This window comes from Myxocyprinus asiaticus, chromosome 36, assembly GCF_019703515.2.
Source record: "Myxocyprinus asiaticus isolate MX2 ecotype Aquarium Trade chromosome 36, UBuf_Myxa_2, whole genome shotgun sequence".
NCBI lineage: Eukaryota > Metazoa > Chordata > Actinopteri > Cypriniformes > Catostomidae > Myxocyprinus > Myxocyprinus asiaticus.
In genome coordinates, this window is record NC_059379.1 from 31991949 (window position 1) to 32009537 (window position 17589).

At 38.7% G+C, this 17589-nt stretch overlaps 1 protein-coding gene across 1 annotated transcript; it reads left to right on the top strand.

Moving 5' to 3' along the window:
- Positions 1-1872: 1872 nt before the first annotated feature.
- On the top strand, positions 1873-13465 carry LOC127427384 (cone cGMP-specific 3',5'-cyclic phosphodiesterase subunit alpha'-like). The gene is made up of 22 exons (XM_051674977.1): positions 1873-2480; positions 4250-4402; positions 5021-5110; positions 5206-5346; positions 5457-5531; positions 5623-5687; positions 6257-6323; positions 6911-6958; positions 7213-7362; positions 7830-7973; positions 8079-8144; positions 8262-8408; positions 8656-8763; positions 8879-8988; positions 9088-9175; positions 9277-9377; positions 9746-9853; positions 9952-10015; positions 10128-10202; positions 10430-10513; positions 10718-10871; positions 11456-13465. Exons 1-22 carry the CDS (start codon positions 2013-2015, stop codon positions 11506-11508), a joined length of 2559 nt encoding a protein of 852 aa, XP_051530937.1. The 5' UTR covers positions 1873-2012; the 3' UTR covers positions 11509-13465.
- The last annotated feature ends 4124 nt before the right edge of the window (positions 13466-17589 follow it).

Consider the following 17589-nt stretch of genomic DNA (forward strand, 5'->3'; position numbering starts at 1 on the left):
ATTAATGCCTTGGAATTTTTTTTTGTAGCCCTCACCTGAGCAATACCTTTCAACAATGAGATCTCACTGATGCTTTGTAAGCTCTTTGTGGCCCATGGCTCTTGTAGTAGCATGCAACCAAGAAGATATCAGAAAAATCCTACAAGAACAGCTGAGATTTATTTGGAGTTAATCAGAGTCACTTCAGGTGAAGACAGGTGTGTACTGTTTCACATGAGCTTGATGATTGGTTGATTCTGAACACAGCCACATACCCAATTATAAAAGGGTGTGCACACTTATGCAGTTAAGTTATTCTAAGTTTTTTATTTTTTATTTTCTCTGAAATGTGTCACTTTGGTTTTCAGTGGCATTGCATAGGTTGTAATTTTTACATTAAAGGTCTGATAAGATTTATTTTTCTTTCATTTTTTACATCACAGAAATCTGCTGTTTTAGCAGGGGTATGTAGATTTTTATATCTCCTGTAGGTAACCTCAAATAAACCAATGCCTTTGCATGTTTTTTCTATGTTTAGGAGTATTGGACCCTATACACTGCTGGCTATTTAAAACATTGCAATATTTTATCCATCAATATCCATGTAAATGAACAATGAGCATGGTAAATTTAGCATTGATTTTACTTAATCCTTTTACTCAAAAGGGGGTGGGGGGGGGGGTGCTTTGCAGCGTGAAGCATCTATATGTTTCCATTGATCATGGTATAAATATTGGGGATTTGGGGGGGGGGGGGGTTGTATTGCTTGTTTTGATTATTGGTGGGGTTACCTCCCCCCCATCCCCCCTGGAAACTACACCCCTGCTTTTACATAATCCTGGATATACTAAGCCAGGTACAAATGATGCAAGGCTTCTTTTTTCCCCTTTTTTACATTCGCCTGCACCCTGACATAACCCCAATATCAAAGAAAAAGGACACAGATCCCATTATATGTCTAGCAGACTGACAGGTCGGGCTTAATCCTATAGTTGGAAATAGATCCTGGGTGTCCAGCTTGCTGCTGAAAGTGCAAAAACGCTAATAATAGCCCAATTCTGAGAATTGCTTCTTTTACTCGGAAAGCTTGAGGGCCAAGGAAGGACCATGATTTGTGTGCCAGATTTTGTGAGGACAATGCTTGAGTTAGTTGACGTATAACATGTTCATTCACTTTTTCATTTAACATTATGAATTTACATATACAGTATGTGTAAGGGAACTAGGTCCTGCGACTGGTCACCAAGTTTTTAACTATTTGTAATTACCTTTATGCCTTCATTAGTTTAAATGGTGCTGCAGTGTGACAAATGAATTATCAAAAACACAAACTGTCCATAAAAACTGCATGTTTAATAACAATTATAGAAGAACAAGAAAAGATTTGTTTAAAATAATGAATTATGGCACGTCACACTGCAGGACAAACTCTTAATGTCAACTCCTCATTTGTAATGCATTTGCAAATTTTGGCAAAAAATTGTTCCAAAAAGGATTTTTTTTCCCCCATTAATTCGAAGAATATTCGAAGAACTAGTCGAAGAAGAACTATGCTATATTTATCTTTTCTCTTTTGGCCTGACAAGTTCACGTCACACAACATTATGTCACTGTGCACACTGTGGCTCTAATGAACCCATTAGTGCTGGTGATGGTGTATTAGATCAGAGAAACCATTAATCTAATCGAGAGACTGATGTGTTAAATATTATGTCATATGCCAACACTTTCTCTATGTGACTCCTCCTCTGGAGAAAACAAGGGTCTTTGCCTCTGATTGGATTTGAGAGCTAAGAAAGCTTAGTGGTTTAATGTCACAACGTCACTTTAATTAGCGGCCACTTTCATCCCTTCAGCCTGTAAGCCACTATTCTCTGGCAGCCTGTCAGAGAAGACCAGGGGCTCTCAGAGTTGGTGATCTTTACACTGGAGGATGCACCTGTGTGAAGGAGAACTCCACTGAGAACCTTTCACTTTGCCATCCAACAAGTAATGAATCTGTGAGAGGAACGTCCAGAGGAGTACACTTCATAATGGCAGACAAGGATAGTGTGGAAAAATACTTGGAGAATAACCCTCAGTACGCCAAAGAGTATTTCGACAAGAAGGTCAGATGTGAGGCCATCGCCGCCGCATTCGCCGAGACCCTAGACATCAAAGACGGGGCCTCGTTCAAAGATGTCAGCCAAATCCAGGAGGCCAGCATCATCTTTGACCTGGTGAAAGAATTTCAGTCGCAGTCAGTTATGGAAAAGTCCATGCACAAGGTGCTGCAGAGGATATGTCTGCTCTTGAACGCTGACCGCTGCAGCTATTTCATACAAAGAGCCAGAAACGGGATCCCTGAGCTTGCTACCTGTCTCTTTGATGTTACCCCGACCTCGAAATACGAAATGAACCTGGTCAACCCTCAGTCTGAAATTGTGTTCCCCACTGACATGGGCATTGTTGGGCAAATAACAACCATGAAAAAGATGGCTAATATTCCGGATGTGAAACAGGTGAGTAAAGGAAGTGTAAAGGAAGCATAATCCCTATAGTTTATTCTTCATGTCCAGAAACTGTAACTTTTGTTACATGCCTAATTGTTTTTTGGAAAATAAGAGGGTTTTACCTTTAGGAGGTATTTCTTCCTGATCTAAACCTAATAATGATTGATGAGACTTATTAAATAATATATTCAGTTAAATGAAAGGTTGATTTTGTCGTATTATATTATATATGAAATTAAATGAAAGGTTGATTCAATCACATTAAATAAATTAATAAATAAAATCAAAGGCTGATTCAGTGATATTAAATGATGCATTCAATGAAAGGGTAAATCAGTGATATTAAATGCTAAATTAAATTAGGTTAATTCAATCATACATTCAAATCTTAATATATTTAATTTATTAAACATTTTATTCAGTCATATTAAATAATATTTTTGAGTCAAATAAAACCAGTTCAAACAATAACTTTTAAATCAGGTAGAAATACCTCCTTACGGTAAAAATGGCATGATTTCACATTTTACAGTGTGCTATAAACACTTTTCAGGCATATCGCACATGATAGTTTTGCAATGTTTATAAATGGCCATGCACAGTTGTGTGCAAACAACTTCTAAGGCTTCTCAGGCTGTTCTGTTACCTGGAAGTCAACTATTAGTTTAAAGCAGCATTAAACTTTTTTTTTCTTTTTTTTTGTCTCATGGGTCATCTGAACTTCAGCCTCCTCCTGCTCTATTCCCGGTAGCTTGCCAGGCATAGCTGTTATTTAGCATGAGACAAATGGCTAACCAGTCCCTGCTGAAAATGAAAGAATCATAATTTCTGCTGAAGAACTGTAGAAAAGGGCAATGTTTTTTATATGCTAAAGCTGCAGTAAAAATGCTAAATTAAATGTAATACTTGTTTACATTACAATGCAATTACAATAGCAAAAAAGTGTAACACCATAATATGAAGTTTCACCTATAACATAGGTGAATCTTATTTTATTATCGTATAATTTTAGCAGCAAAATAAAAATTTTAAGAATACTTAATTTACTTGATTAAACTGCAAAACTCAAAAAACAAAAAAACTAAAAAAAAGAAATCCACAAACCCCACCCCTTTCACTTAGGTGCGTTTCACATTACTCTACATGTGTATTTGGTCTTTAAGCTATTTTGTGAATAGTTTGGCAAAATGATAAAAGTTAACATGAGTAAAGATACTGGATACTATATTTATCCTCGTTGTGGTGTTTAATCATGGCATGCCAGTGGAACCTCAGCTTAACTAACCTCGACAGTGCTAAATGTATTAACCTTCATTACATCACACGCAAGTGTAAATTTAGGCAGAATTAATCTCAGTGACAAGAGAACAAATCCAAATGCAGAAGAAATCTTATCGAAAATGATATTATTAATACTTTAGCTCTCTTAATCAATGATTGCATTCTTTATTATTGCTGTGTAAAAGTGTTTTACTTGGTAATAACTAATGTAATAACAGTTGCTTGCACAGTTCTTAAAAAAAGTCTTTAAACAAAGTCTCATAATACAGTACTAACAACAAAAAAATAGCTTCATAAGACAAATAAATAAATGAAAGTTGCATGCTTGATGAATGTCTATATACATGTGTTATATATATATAGGCCTATATATACTGTAGTCTGTCCAAGGATGTCGCAACAATAAAGCAACTGTAGTTCTTCCAATTATTTTGGGACTTAAAATGTGCATATATATGCAAATAAGCCAGTTGCACATCTTCTTTGTTGTTTCTTAGAATCCCAGATTCAGTGACTTTGTGGACAAACAGACAGGATACACCACTAAAAACATGCTTGCTGCCCCCCTCATGAATGGGAAAGATGCACTTGGTGTGGTTATGGCACTAAACAAAGTCGGAGGAAATGAATTCACCAAAGTAGATGAAGACGTGAGTATGAATAGTTTAAATATTCCTTTAGACTCTTTTAAACCATCGACAATGATCCAATAGTTGTATGACAAATATCATTAGATGTGGTTCTGACTTGAATAAAAGTCTTTTGTGACTTTGTGCTGAATCTGGAGTGATCAGGATGTCAAACATGTTTTCAAAGCAGAAGAAACGATGACTTGAATTCCCTGTGTAATGTCCAAAAGCCTGAGAACAGACTGAAAAACTGTTGTTGTTGTTTTATTTTATTTTATTTAAACTCAAAATTAAATAAAGAACATTTTTAATGCTAAATTAATTTCCTTGCTTCCAAAAATGGTTCTTTAAAACATTCTCAAATCACACTAGAAAACATGGATCATCAGGTTTCGCACAAACTTGTGGATTTTATGTCAGCTTGAGAGCATGTCAAATACTAAGAAACTGTGAAATGTGTGTACATTTCACTCAAATTGTAATGCTGATAACATAATTTGTAAAGAAAGAATTTATTTAAAATTAAAAAAATGCAAAATAGAAACATTTTCACTAGTGGTCACAGACTTTTGGACACCAAAGTATAAAGATATTAATAATTATTAAGTAAAATGTTTTGCTTTTGTTTCGTGTTTTTAGTGCTTCAACAAGTACATCACTTTTGCCACAGTCATCGCTCTACAGCATCATACTTCATATATGTATAACGTGGAATCTAGAAGAAGCCAGGTAATGCTTCAGACTACTACACCTTGATATTTGACTTACATTTCAAAGTGTGTTATCTGACTGAAACAATGCGAATCGTCCCATTGCTGCCACAGGTTCTTCTATGGTCTGCCAGCAAAGTGTTTGAAGAGTTGACAGATATTGAGCGACAGTTTCACAAGGCCCTGTACACCGTGAGAACCTACATCCAGTGTGAGAGGTACTCTGTTGGCCTCCTGGATATGACCAAAGAAAAGGTTTGTGACGTGTGGTGGCCATTCTCCATCTTATCATTGAATGGTACATGTAATTTGTCCTCTTTCCAATGCGTTTTTTAAAAACATTTGTCTTTGCGGCAATTGTTTAGGAGTTCTACGATGAGTGGCCAGTTAAACTGGGAGATGTGGAGCCGTACAAAGGCCCAAAGACACCTGATGGCAGGGTAAGAGTCCTCTCACAAATTTGTATTTCTGCGTTGAACAAGCATGTATTAGTGACTGGTTATATTCATTCTTTTTATGCCCTCTTTAAAGGAAATCAACTTCTACAAGATCATTGATTATCTTCTAGAAGGCAAAGAAGAGATCAAAGTCATACCGTAAGAATTTTTTTTAAATGAAAAGAATACTAATTTCCAAAAATGTATTTCCTATAATGAAAATGGAAGGACATGCACTCTAACCACACATACACTACATGGCGAAAAGTATGGACACCCCCTTCTAATTAACCGTTTGGCCAGGCCCATTCATTCCCGTGAAGATCAGTCTTAAAGCTTACAGCACACAATGACATTCTAGAGAATTGTGCGATTCCAACATTGTGGCAACAGTTTGGGAAGGGTCCTTTTCTGTTCCAGCTTGACAATATCTCTTTGCACAAAGTGAGATCCATAAATAAATGATTACTGAGTCTGGTGTTGAAGAACTTGACTGGCCTGCACAAAGTCCATATCTAAACCCCAATTGAACACCTTTGAGGTTAAACATCTAATCTAGTGGTGTGGAAGCTGTTAGGGAGGAGTAACTCTCTATTAATGCCGATGGTTTTTAAATGAAATGCTCTACATGTACTATATGGGCATTGTGTTTGGGGGTCCTCATACTTTGGCTATATACTGTACAAGCATGCCAGTCTCTCTCATTTTGGGAATGTCACTGCTTCCAGGACTCCTCCTGTAGATCACTGGGCACTTGTTAGCGGCCTTCCCACCTACGTGGCTGAAAACGGCTTTGTAAGTCCAGATCATTTTCTTCAATGTGTAGTAAAACAACCAAAGATATACGTTGTCAAATAATAGAGAAAGCTAGTCTACATCTATGTGAACATGAATTTACTCATGTCACTGGTGATGTGGCATACTGGTTTAAGCTCAAAAGGTTATATCGCCCTTGAGCGATATACTACAAGATATACTTCACCAAAAAATAAAAATTCTCTTTTCACAATATTAACAATCCCACATGTTGTTTCAAGCTTGTATGAAATTTCTTCAATGGAACACAAAAACAGATGTAAGGCAGAATGTTGGCAACAATTGCCATTCACTTTAATTGTACAGAAAAAAGATACAATGAAAGTGAATGCTGACTGAGGCTGTCATTCCGGCATTCTGGCATACGGGTTTGTAACAACAGAATTTTCATTTTTGGTTGAAATATTACTTCAACCTAGGTTACTCAGGATGATTTCTGCTTTAATAAGCACCCTAAAAGTTGCTTTGGTTAAAAGCATCTGCTAAACAAGTACATACTATGTTTTTTGTTTGTTTTTTTTTTGCCTATTTTGAATGTTAAAATTTTGTTTTTTGTCTTTCTGCAGATCTGTAACATGATGAATGTTGCTGCTGATGATTACTTCACATTCCAGGTAAACTATCCCTGGATTCATCACTATTGTAACTTAAAAGATTAAATAACCCCTGACACAATAGATACAAACCTGTAACCCTTATATTCGAACTTGGCTAGAATACACATTATTTTGGTCAGGTTAATGGTACATTTATGTTTATATACACTCTTCCATTTATTTATTTATTTTTATTATAATTTTTTATCTGCATAACTTTTCACTTTGTTGCTAGTTGTCACATTGTTAACAAATCTGTTTAAACTTTTCAGAAAGAAGCTGTGGATGAGTCAGGGTTCATCATTAAGAATGTCCTGTCCCTACCTATTGTCAACAAGAAAGAAGAAATTGTGGGTATTGCCACTTTCTTCAACCGAAAAGATGGCAAGCCATTCGATGAGCAGGATGAACAAATTACTGAAGTAAGTCCTTAGAAATGGAGATACTATATGGACCCAATTTATATTAGGTCTTTTTAATGTACTTAAGCATTTTATACATTGTACTGGTTTGTTGTTGCATTGTACTTAAATTTAAAGTACTTGCAATTAATTACATCTGTAGTTACACTGTTAAATTTACCCCTAATCCTAAACCTCACCCTACTCCAACCCTAATCCTAAACCTCACTCTACTCCAACCTTTATCCTAAACCTACCCATATCTCAACCTCAATTGCAGTATATGTGAATCTTGTGAGAAATGCTATTTAAGAAAGTAATGTAAGAATTAACCATTGAAAAACTCAAATTGGTCAACCACTAATCTGAATACTGGGTGAGACATGTCCCCCTCAATGTCTGTGGTGGTTATGATATTGGTTATCATCCTTTTGGCTCCATTCATCTGAAACACAGTGCACTAAGATCTGCTTTCCAAATATGTTCAGGCCCTAACACAGTTCCTTGGATGGTCTGTACTGAATTGTGACACATATGACAAACTGAATCGAATGGAGTGGAAGAAAGATATTGCACAGGAAATGGTCATGTATCAGACCAAAGCTACCCCATCTGAGGTCCAACAGATTCTGGTGAGCATAAGTTCTATTTGTGAGCTTATATTTCAAACAATCTTATATTTGAAGAAACCGCAGTCTGTTTTTACTGTGCTGACAATACTTGTTTTGTCCTGTTAGAACACAAAGGAGAAGTTTGACCAAAACCCAGAGGACTGCGATCAGAAAGAAATGTACAAACTCTTGGTACGATTGTTTCCTCTGTACCAATTATTTGAAAGTGAGATTTCGTTGGCCTTAACAAACTGATGATACTGTAACTAATTTCACTATTATCTGTGCCATGCTTGTATTTTAACACAGAGAGCCAATATTCCAGAAGCCAAAGATGTCGATCTTCTAGAATTTCATTTTAGCGACTTTCCCCTTTCTGAGGTTGACCTTATAAAGTGTGGAATCCGCTGCTTCTTTGAACTTGGAGTGGTGGAGAAGTTCAAAGTGCCAGCAGAGGTGAGATTGAGCTTCTTCTGTTGCAAGACATTAACACAATAGAAGGCTGATTTTCCAATTAACACTTAATTTACTATTGCTAGAGCAAATAGTAAAAAAGGTGAACCTACACATCAAGTACTTAGTACTACTGGACCTGCATGTATGAAGTCATAGATATTTGAGGACATGGATTCAATACCATAGTGTTTCTTGTAATTTTTTTGCTGGAGAACATGTACATAAATGCTACCAATACATACACCAGGTCCTGACCAGATGGATGTACACCGTACGAAAAGGCTACAGAGACATCACTTACCATAACTGGAGGCATGGGTTTAACGTGGGCCAGACCATGTTCTGCCTTCTGCAAGTGAGTTTTTCGGGCCATGTGTCAGGTTACTCAATAAAAAGAACAGCAAAATTGCACAATACCACCAAGAAGGTCATAATTTTGATAGCATTAATGACATTTGCTTGCCCAACAGACTGGAAAGTTGAGAAAATACTACTCAGACCTTGATGCCTTTGCAATGGTAGCAGCTGCGTTCTGTCACGATATTGACCACAGGGGTACCAACAATCTCTACCAGACAAAGTAATTAAATGTATTTTCAAACAACTTATATTAAAAAAATAAATAAAAATGAAATGTTTTGTTTAGGACTTGTTCACAATCCTTCAATTTCCATTGTAGGAGTGCATCACCTCTGGCCAAGCTTCATGGCTCCTCCATCTTGGAAAGGCACCATCTTGAATACAGCAAGACCCTCATGGCAGAAGAGGTTTGCTATCACACAAAGCATTTAAAAACTGTAAGGTTGCAGTGTTCTAGAGCTAAACTGTAGTATCCAATCCAACATTGTGTTTTCTTTGTTTTTTGCAGAACGTTAACATTTTCCAAAGCCTGCAGAAACGGCAGTTTGAGACAGTGCAGCACTTACATGATGTCTGCATCATTGCTACTGACCTGGCCTTGTATTTCAAGTAAGCGGTCAAGAACATGTCTTTTCTTCAATGAGAACCAGTCTTCAACATATCACCTTCTGGGAAATCCATGATGATAGCTGGTAGCTGGAAGATGGTAGACCATCTTGGACCAGCAACAAACCAGCCACCGGCTGTTCTAACTAGCTTTTTGAACAGCTTGAGCCTACTAATGACCAGTTTAGACAATTTAAAAGCCAGCTACCATGTTACAAAACACAGCTACCCTCTTAACCTTTCATTGGTCTTGTGGAACTTTCAAACCCATTTAGAACCATTTTTAAAAATCAAAATGACTCGCAAGACCAGGAAGCAGGAGTTTCAAGTAAAGATGTATTGATGATGATTCTAATTTTCTCCTCATCCAGAAAAAGAACAATGTTTCAGAAGATTGTTGACGCCACTGAACCAATGGCTGATGAGAAGGATGCCATTGCCTATGTGGCCAACAACCCCATTAGGAAGGAAATCATTATGTAAGCATATTGTTTCAGCAGAATTTCGCTCCTTTGAGAAATCAATTAATTAAGGGTTTGAAGACCTTATTTGATCTGTGTTATTTGATTTCAAACAGGGCAATGATGATGACTGGTTGTGACTTGTCTGCCATTACCAAGCCATGGGAGGTCCAGAGCAAAGTAGGTGCAACTTTGGTCATTAAAAGTCAATCAACAGTCTTGGCCAACACTGGGTTAGAAAATGGTCCATGGCATATTATTGGACTCTATCTAAAGGCATTATTTTCTGAAGGTGGCTCTTATGGTGGCAGCTGAATTCTGGGAGCAGGGAGACCTGGAGAGGACTGTACTAGACCAACAACCCATTGTGAGTTTGTGAAGATCAATTAACCTAGTTTGTCTTTTGCCTTGCAGTACACATTATGTATAATACTTCATCTTAGAATTGACCTTCATAACTGAAAGAGTTTATATTTTTTATTTTATTTTTATTTTTTTCATTTTTTATCAGTTGGTTGCATTGTAAGAACACTAATGTCGGCCCAAAATGAGAATGCCTTACTTATCTTGCATTACTTTTTTATCGCTTCTCAGCCCATGATGGACAGAAACAAGGCGGATGAACTTCCGAAGATGCAGTGTGGTTTCATTGACTTTGTGTGCTCATTTGTGTATAAGGTAAATTTAGGTGTTTCACATTTAGATTTTTTTTTATTTTTTATGACTGAGATATCCAATTGAAAGCAGAAAATGGAGCAATTGTCCACAATGGCCTCTACTTGTGGAATGCCAGAACAACATTGCTCAAATGTTCTGGGAGGGAATGATGGATTGGTGGGCTTGTGAAGGCTTGCAAAAACAGGGGCCTCTTTTCTCATACAGGAATTTTCAAGGTTCCACAAGGAGATCACCCCCATGTTTGATGGCCTGAACAACAACAGGGTCCACTGGAAGGAGTTGGCTGATATTTATCAAGCTAAAATAGATGCTTTGGAGAATGAACGAAAGAAACTAGAAGAGGCAGAGGCTAAAAAAGGTATTTAGAACATATTAGCTAACTTTAATTTTCATGTTTGGGACATGATTTTTCCCTTATTTTTAAACAAATGATGAAATCTTTCAATGGGGACACCGACCCTCAAGACGGAGGGGGTGACTCATATTTTTTAAACATTGAAGGTGGCAACCTTAGGTGCAGCTGGTCTTCCAGCCTGGCCAAGCTGGTCTTCAACTAGTTTAGCTAGTCTTTCAGCCTGGCCAAACTGGTTTTCCTGCCTGACAAGCAGACCAGTGACAAAAATCAACAAAAAAATATGAGCCTTGCCAGCTCAGCCTGGCTGGGAGGCCAGTTAACCACCATGGGCTGGTTTAAAATGGTCTTTCAGCAGGGATAATCTACATCCTATGACAATTACTTTGTTAGTTCAATGTTTCATGTTCTGCTAGCAGCAGCAGATTTGAAAGTATGTTAAACAGTCCATGATAACACAGATATGATGTATGGGCTAACCTTTTCTAAACTCAAATGACCTCAAGCCTTGGGGAGCAAACATACAAGATATGCCCTGTTGCAGTAACACTATTTTCTCTTGCCCTCTCTTTTTTATTTCTTCACTGAAGCTGCTGGTGGGGAAAGTGGAGATGGAAAATCAAAAACCTGCACCATATTTTAAATGTTGTCTGTCAAAAATCTAGATCCAGAGAAGTCTGGGCAAAGATGGAGGTGAAATGTGCTCCTAGGATCACACGTTTTCACCAGCTTCCTCCTTTCTCTGCTTCTGTCTCAATTCCTCGGACATACCTTCTCCAAGTGAACACAGAAATTTCACCAGAAATGGAAGAACTGTACATGGTTTCTCTTTCTGAATGGGTGCCAGCCAAGAGCACCAGCTAATCTTGACCATATAGACAATTTCATGTTTGTTCCTAATCGTTCATTTCATCTTGACTGTTCTTTCAACATCTAACTACAGTGGAGGAAGAACGCCATATGCAACTATTATATTTGCCATGATATTGTGGCCAAAACACAACCTTACATGTTATAATGTGCTGTAGTTAAGTCAGATCTTATTTGGAGTATGGCTTTCGAATCCCTAACACTTGATTCTTTGTCTTTCACGACTTTTGATGTAATTTAAACTGGAAAAGATTAAGAATTAGAATAATAAGCAACATTTACTAATCTTTCAATTTAGCATGCTTCTCCATTTAAAGCTTCTCTGTAAAATCATAGAAGCTTTCAATTTGATATGTCTTCTTTTGATAAATTAATTTCCACTTAAACTACTCAAAAGCAATTTAATACATATCAGTTGATTTCTTTAGAGTTGAAGAACAAACCCGCTTGTATAGGAGATTTTAGAAGCTATGGTGGGTGGCTCTTAGCATGTGCTTTGTAATGAAATGTTCGAAGAGAAGGTCTTGGCAATGCTAAAGCTAACATCGATTGACTGGAAGAGTTAACTAATTGGTGCAATTGCTTGCTGCATTGTGTTTCATGGATACGACACAAGACTTTTGAATTCTTTAAAGATATAAATACTTTTCTACTATGAAAGAAGTTTAAGCTAATTCTGTGTCAACACAATGAGTATTTGGGGCTGTGGAGAAAATGTATGACTGGAGCTTTGATGTTTGTTCTTTAATCATTTATTGACACCTAAGCTTACATCAAACATAGTTTTCCAACATAATGTATTATTGTAACATTGAGTATATTTCATTACATTGGATTTTAATTGTTAATATAGCGGTATTTGTTTATACCAAACATTTAAAGTATGTAAGTTTGTATGTATGTATGTATGTATGTATGTATGTATGTATGACATGACAGTGCGAGAGGGAACAGCCAGTACTTGAACATGTGTAAACCTATAAGGAGATTGGACTCAACTGAGTATGATGGAGGGGGGGCGGGGGGAGCTTGTGAGATTCACTCAGATTTCATCTTTAAATACCATGCTTATATAAAGCAGACTACTTGAGCCTTTAGATATCTCCCCTGGCAGAAAGCACTAGCACAATTCGTAAGGTCAAAGTCCCATGTTTTGTATTCTGCAGAAAATTTGACGACAACAGTAATGCTTTAACTAATAAATAAACTGTTAATTTTGTGCAAATGCACATTGATATTGACAGACAACATATCAAAGATACGTTATGCCATGTTAGGAAAAATACCAGGCAGTAAAGCAATTTGATGGAACCAAATGTTTGCAAAAGGACTACCACAGAGATTGATTAGAAATGAAGAGCTAATAAATTTGACCCTAAATTACATTAAAAAACCTGTCTTATGTAACATTCGCATATCAACAATGAATCGGAAAAATCGATTAAGGCCTTTAATCCAATAACAAGGGCCACAGCAGGTTCTCTGCAGTCTAAATATCTTCACAAGAACTAGTGACTGTACTCAAATGTCAAACCACCTAAACCCAGACCAGACAGAAATAACCAAAATGTGAGTTAATCTCATCTCAGGTAAATGGTTTGTGCACTTTGTTAGGTGTGTGTATAAAATTGCAATAATATGTAATGCATCCTTGTGAGTGAGTGTGGAACTGATATTTGATCCTTATTGAATACTACTGCACATATAAGTATACAAATAAACACATTATTCAGAGTTTTACTGAGTCTTGAGTAGTCATTGACCATATCAGCTGTTAATCAGAGATCTTGGTGACCACCTAATTCTGTCAGGTGGTTTAGAGGGCATGTCAGGAACTTCTTTTGACTTTTCTATCATGCAAGGGATTACCTAATAAAGCTGGATCATCCCCAGGTAAAGAGGCTCAGGTAATTGGCTGACGGCCGAGACAAATGACCCCTCTCTCCACAAGTTTCATGGCAGCCTGTTGCTTTCTTGCACTTCAAATTCTGACGATCTGCAGCCATAAATGGTTTGACAAGCGTTTTTTTTGTCCTGTGTTGACATATTTCCTATTGAAACAGAAAGTTAGGGCAGGACATATCGAAGGGCTTGTCTCTTTTTGTTTAAATAGCCAACAGGCTTTAGTTTCTTCAAAGCGATGACTGTTCCAGTGACTTGCTGGTCAGTTACAGGGGGAGGGACAGTCTCATTCTACAGAGCATTTGATTGGACAAAATTCTGTATAGTGCAGGATGAGTCATCAATATTTTTGGTCAGTTTTCATGAAAGAGAAATACAAATATTTAAATGTGCATATCTTCAAAAAGGTTAATTTGTCAATGTTTAGGGGTGCACAAGAATATAGATAGAATATAAACTCTAAACTTTGATTTTATGGGGTCTTTAAAGTTTCATAATAACAATGTAGACTACTGTCAGGGTTGTATGTGTTTTTGTTCCATAGTTTCTGTTTCCTTGTCATGTGATCATGTCATGTGTTTCCCATGTTCTTGTGTCTTACCCTCATTGGTTCATTATTTCATTAGGTTGTTAGCAGTCTTGTTATCTTTTTTAGAGTTCTAAGTGTTCTTTGGTTTTCATTGTCATGTGTTCTCCCTTGTCCAAGTGTTTAACCCTCATGTTTGCCATTGTCTATTGTCGAGTATTGTTTGTGTAACGTTGTGTTATTGTACCAAGCCAAGCCAAGTTCATGTTATGTTTTGTTCACATTTGGATTTATGGTTTTTGGATTTCACTTATGTAAATAAACTGCACTTGGATTCATCACACATCATCGTCTCTTCGCCTACGTTACAGAATACTCGACCGACCAAGATGAACCCAGCAGTTCAACTTCTTCGTCTACGCCAAGAAAACGGTTTCATTGAGGAATATGTGGAGAACTTTTGTGCTCTGGCCAGCAGGGTCGATTTTAATGAGATTGCCCTCAAGGACTGTTTTCGCTTTGGACTGAATGAGCCAATCTCTTTCCTGATGCCAGGTGGTCTAAGTACCCACAGCCTGGCTCAGTATATCTACCTTGCCCTACTAATGTGTGGCTCATCGTTCACTGTGGGGGAGGTGGCCGCCAAGCCAGAGTCCCACGTCATGGCCACCAAGCCAGAGTTCCTCATCATGGTTGCTGAGCTAGTGCCATCTTTTTCCCTGGATCCTTAGTCTGCTCCATGCCATGTCACAGCCACACCTGAGCCTGATCCATGCCATGTCACAGCCACTCCTGAGTCTGCTCCATGCCATGTCACAGCCACGCTTCAGTCTGCTCAATGCAATGTTTCAGGCTCACCTCTGGTCAACGAGCCAACAGCCAAGCCTGCCACGGCCATGTCACAGCCACGCCTCAGCCTGTTCCATGCCATTTCACAGCCACGCCTCAGCCTGCTCCATGCCATGTCACAGCCATGCCTCAGCCTGCTCCATGCCAAGTCACAGCCATGCCTGAGACTGCTCTATGCCATGTCACAGCCAAGCTTCAGTCTGCTCCATGCAATGTCTCAGGCTTACATCTGGTCAACGAGCCAACGCCCAAGCCTGCCACTGTCAACAAGCCAACGCCCACGTCTGCCATGGCCAATGAACCAGCGTTGCAAGCCTCATCCGTCCCAGAGCCAGCGCTGCAAACCTCGTCCGTTCCAGATCCATCTCTCACTGACCTAGTTGAGTTGGAATTGGTTCCTGCCCTTGTGCCCACCCTGAGGTCTCCTGATCAGCCGGTTCCCCCAAGCCACTGGCTCGATCATCGCCCTCTGAGATATCCCAGACAAGGAGAACTTTCGAACCTCCGACTCTGCCTAGACCCTGCGAGCCCTGGACTCTGCCTTGGCCTGTCGATCCCTTGACATCACCTCGGCTCTACGTTCCCTAGGCTCCACCACGGTCCTTCAGCCTGTTGGCTTTACCGGGGTCCCTCGTCCCTCCAGCTCCTCCTTGGTCTTTCGGTCACCTGGTTCCGCCTTGGCTCTCCAATCCTCTGGCTACGCCTCGTCTCTCCAATTCTTCAGCTCCACTAGGGACCTCCATCCCTATGGCTCCACCTTGGTCCTCAGCCCCACTGGCTCTGCCTCAGTCTTCCAGTCCCCCAGCTCCGCCTTGCTCCTCCAAGTCTTTGGCGCCGCCTTAGTCCTCCCTGCCTCCGGCTCCACCCTGGCCCTTCGAGTCTTCGGCTACTCTCTCGAGCCTCTCACGGCTCTGCCTTCCATGGCTCCGCCCCTCGAGCCTCTCATGGCTCCACCCCCCATGGGCTCCGCCCTGGTCTCATGCTCCACGCCATGTTTTCACCAAACCATGCCCCACACCTTGTTTCACCATGTTTCCATGTCCTGCCACGTAACCACGTCAAGTCGCCATGGCCCCCCCACCCCAGCTCCCTCTTGAACAATGTGTTTTTGTTTTGGGGCATCGGAAGCCACCCCTAGAGGGAGGGATATGTCAGGATTGTATGTGTTTTTGTTCCATGCCATGTTAGTTCCTGTTTCCTTGTCATGTGACCTTGTCATGTGTTTCCCATGTTCTTGTGTCTTGCCCTCACTGGTTCATTGTTTCATTAGGTTGTTAGCAGTCTTGTTATCTTGTTTAGAGTTCTAAGTGTTCAATGGTTTTCATTGTCATGTGTTCTCCCTTGTCCAAATATTTAACCCTCATGTTTGCCATTGTCCATTGTCAAGTATTGTTTGTGTAACGTCGTGTTATTGTACCAAGCCAAGCCAAGCCAAGTTCATGTTTATGTTTTGTTTTTTAGTCAAGTTAAGTCCAGTTCATGTTTATGTTTTGTTCACATTAGGATTTATGGTTTTTGGATTTCACTTATGTAAATAAACTGCACTTGGGTTCATCACACATCATCGTCTCTTCGCCTTCGTTACAACTACACCTTCTTTTTAATTTGTTTGTGGAAGCAAAAAAATTGCACCATGACTGCACAGGTCACTTGCACATTTGTAAATGTATTACACACACTGATTAATGGACCAGAAGGAAAAATGTCTCTCTGACCTGACCTGAATGATTATTCACATTGATTGGCTGACTGTCATTACTGTTGGCTAAGCTGAGCCCTGGGACAATCTGACAGTCCATCATGACGATGTGAATTTGCTCTAAGAGAATGATGTTTGTATAGTGTATAAAATAAAAAGCCTTACCATTTCAACCAATGGATCTAATGCCTTGATTCCCATGCAGAAGCTTTTGAGGAGCATCAATGGGCCAGGGGATACCAACACTCTTGATAGTGTGTGATTGTAAACTCTTAGTAGATAGTTAAAATGCAATGGGGTCCCAATATGCTGTTGTCAAAATTGCAAGGCCTTTCTTGAAGGAAACCCAAATCATCTCTTATCTACAACTTAATAAGTAGTGAGATAGAGTCCACCAGACTTTAAAAGTAAATTTAGAGGTAAACATAAAATGCTTAAATGTACTAATAAACATAGTGGATCTCATTCATAAAACACGAGCAGAAAAAAATTCTATGTAAATAGTTTGCAAAACCATTTTTACGTAAACTGATTTGCTTTGAATTTATTGAATCTCTAAAAGAATATCGGTGTAAATAAATGTAATTGAATGCGACAAATGCACGAATGGTTTTGCGTGAATCTTTTGTAAAACCACTCTTACATCAATTGCACTGAATCGAAGCTAATGAATCTCTGAACAAATCTTTTTGTTAATTGTCCGTAAACTGAATTGTATGCGAAAAATTATGAAGGAATGGTTTTACGAAGGCTTTACATGTGCAGAACGAATTTGCGTAAATCATTTGTAAATACATACTTATGAAATTTAATTGCATTGAATTTAATTGAATGAATCTCTGAACGAATCTTTGTGTAAATCTGCCGTAAAATTAACT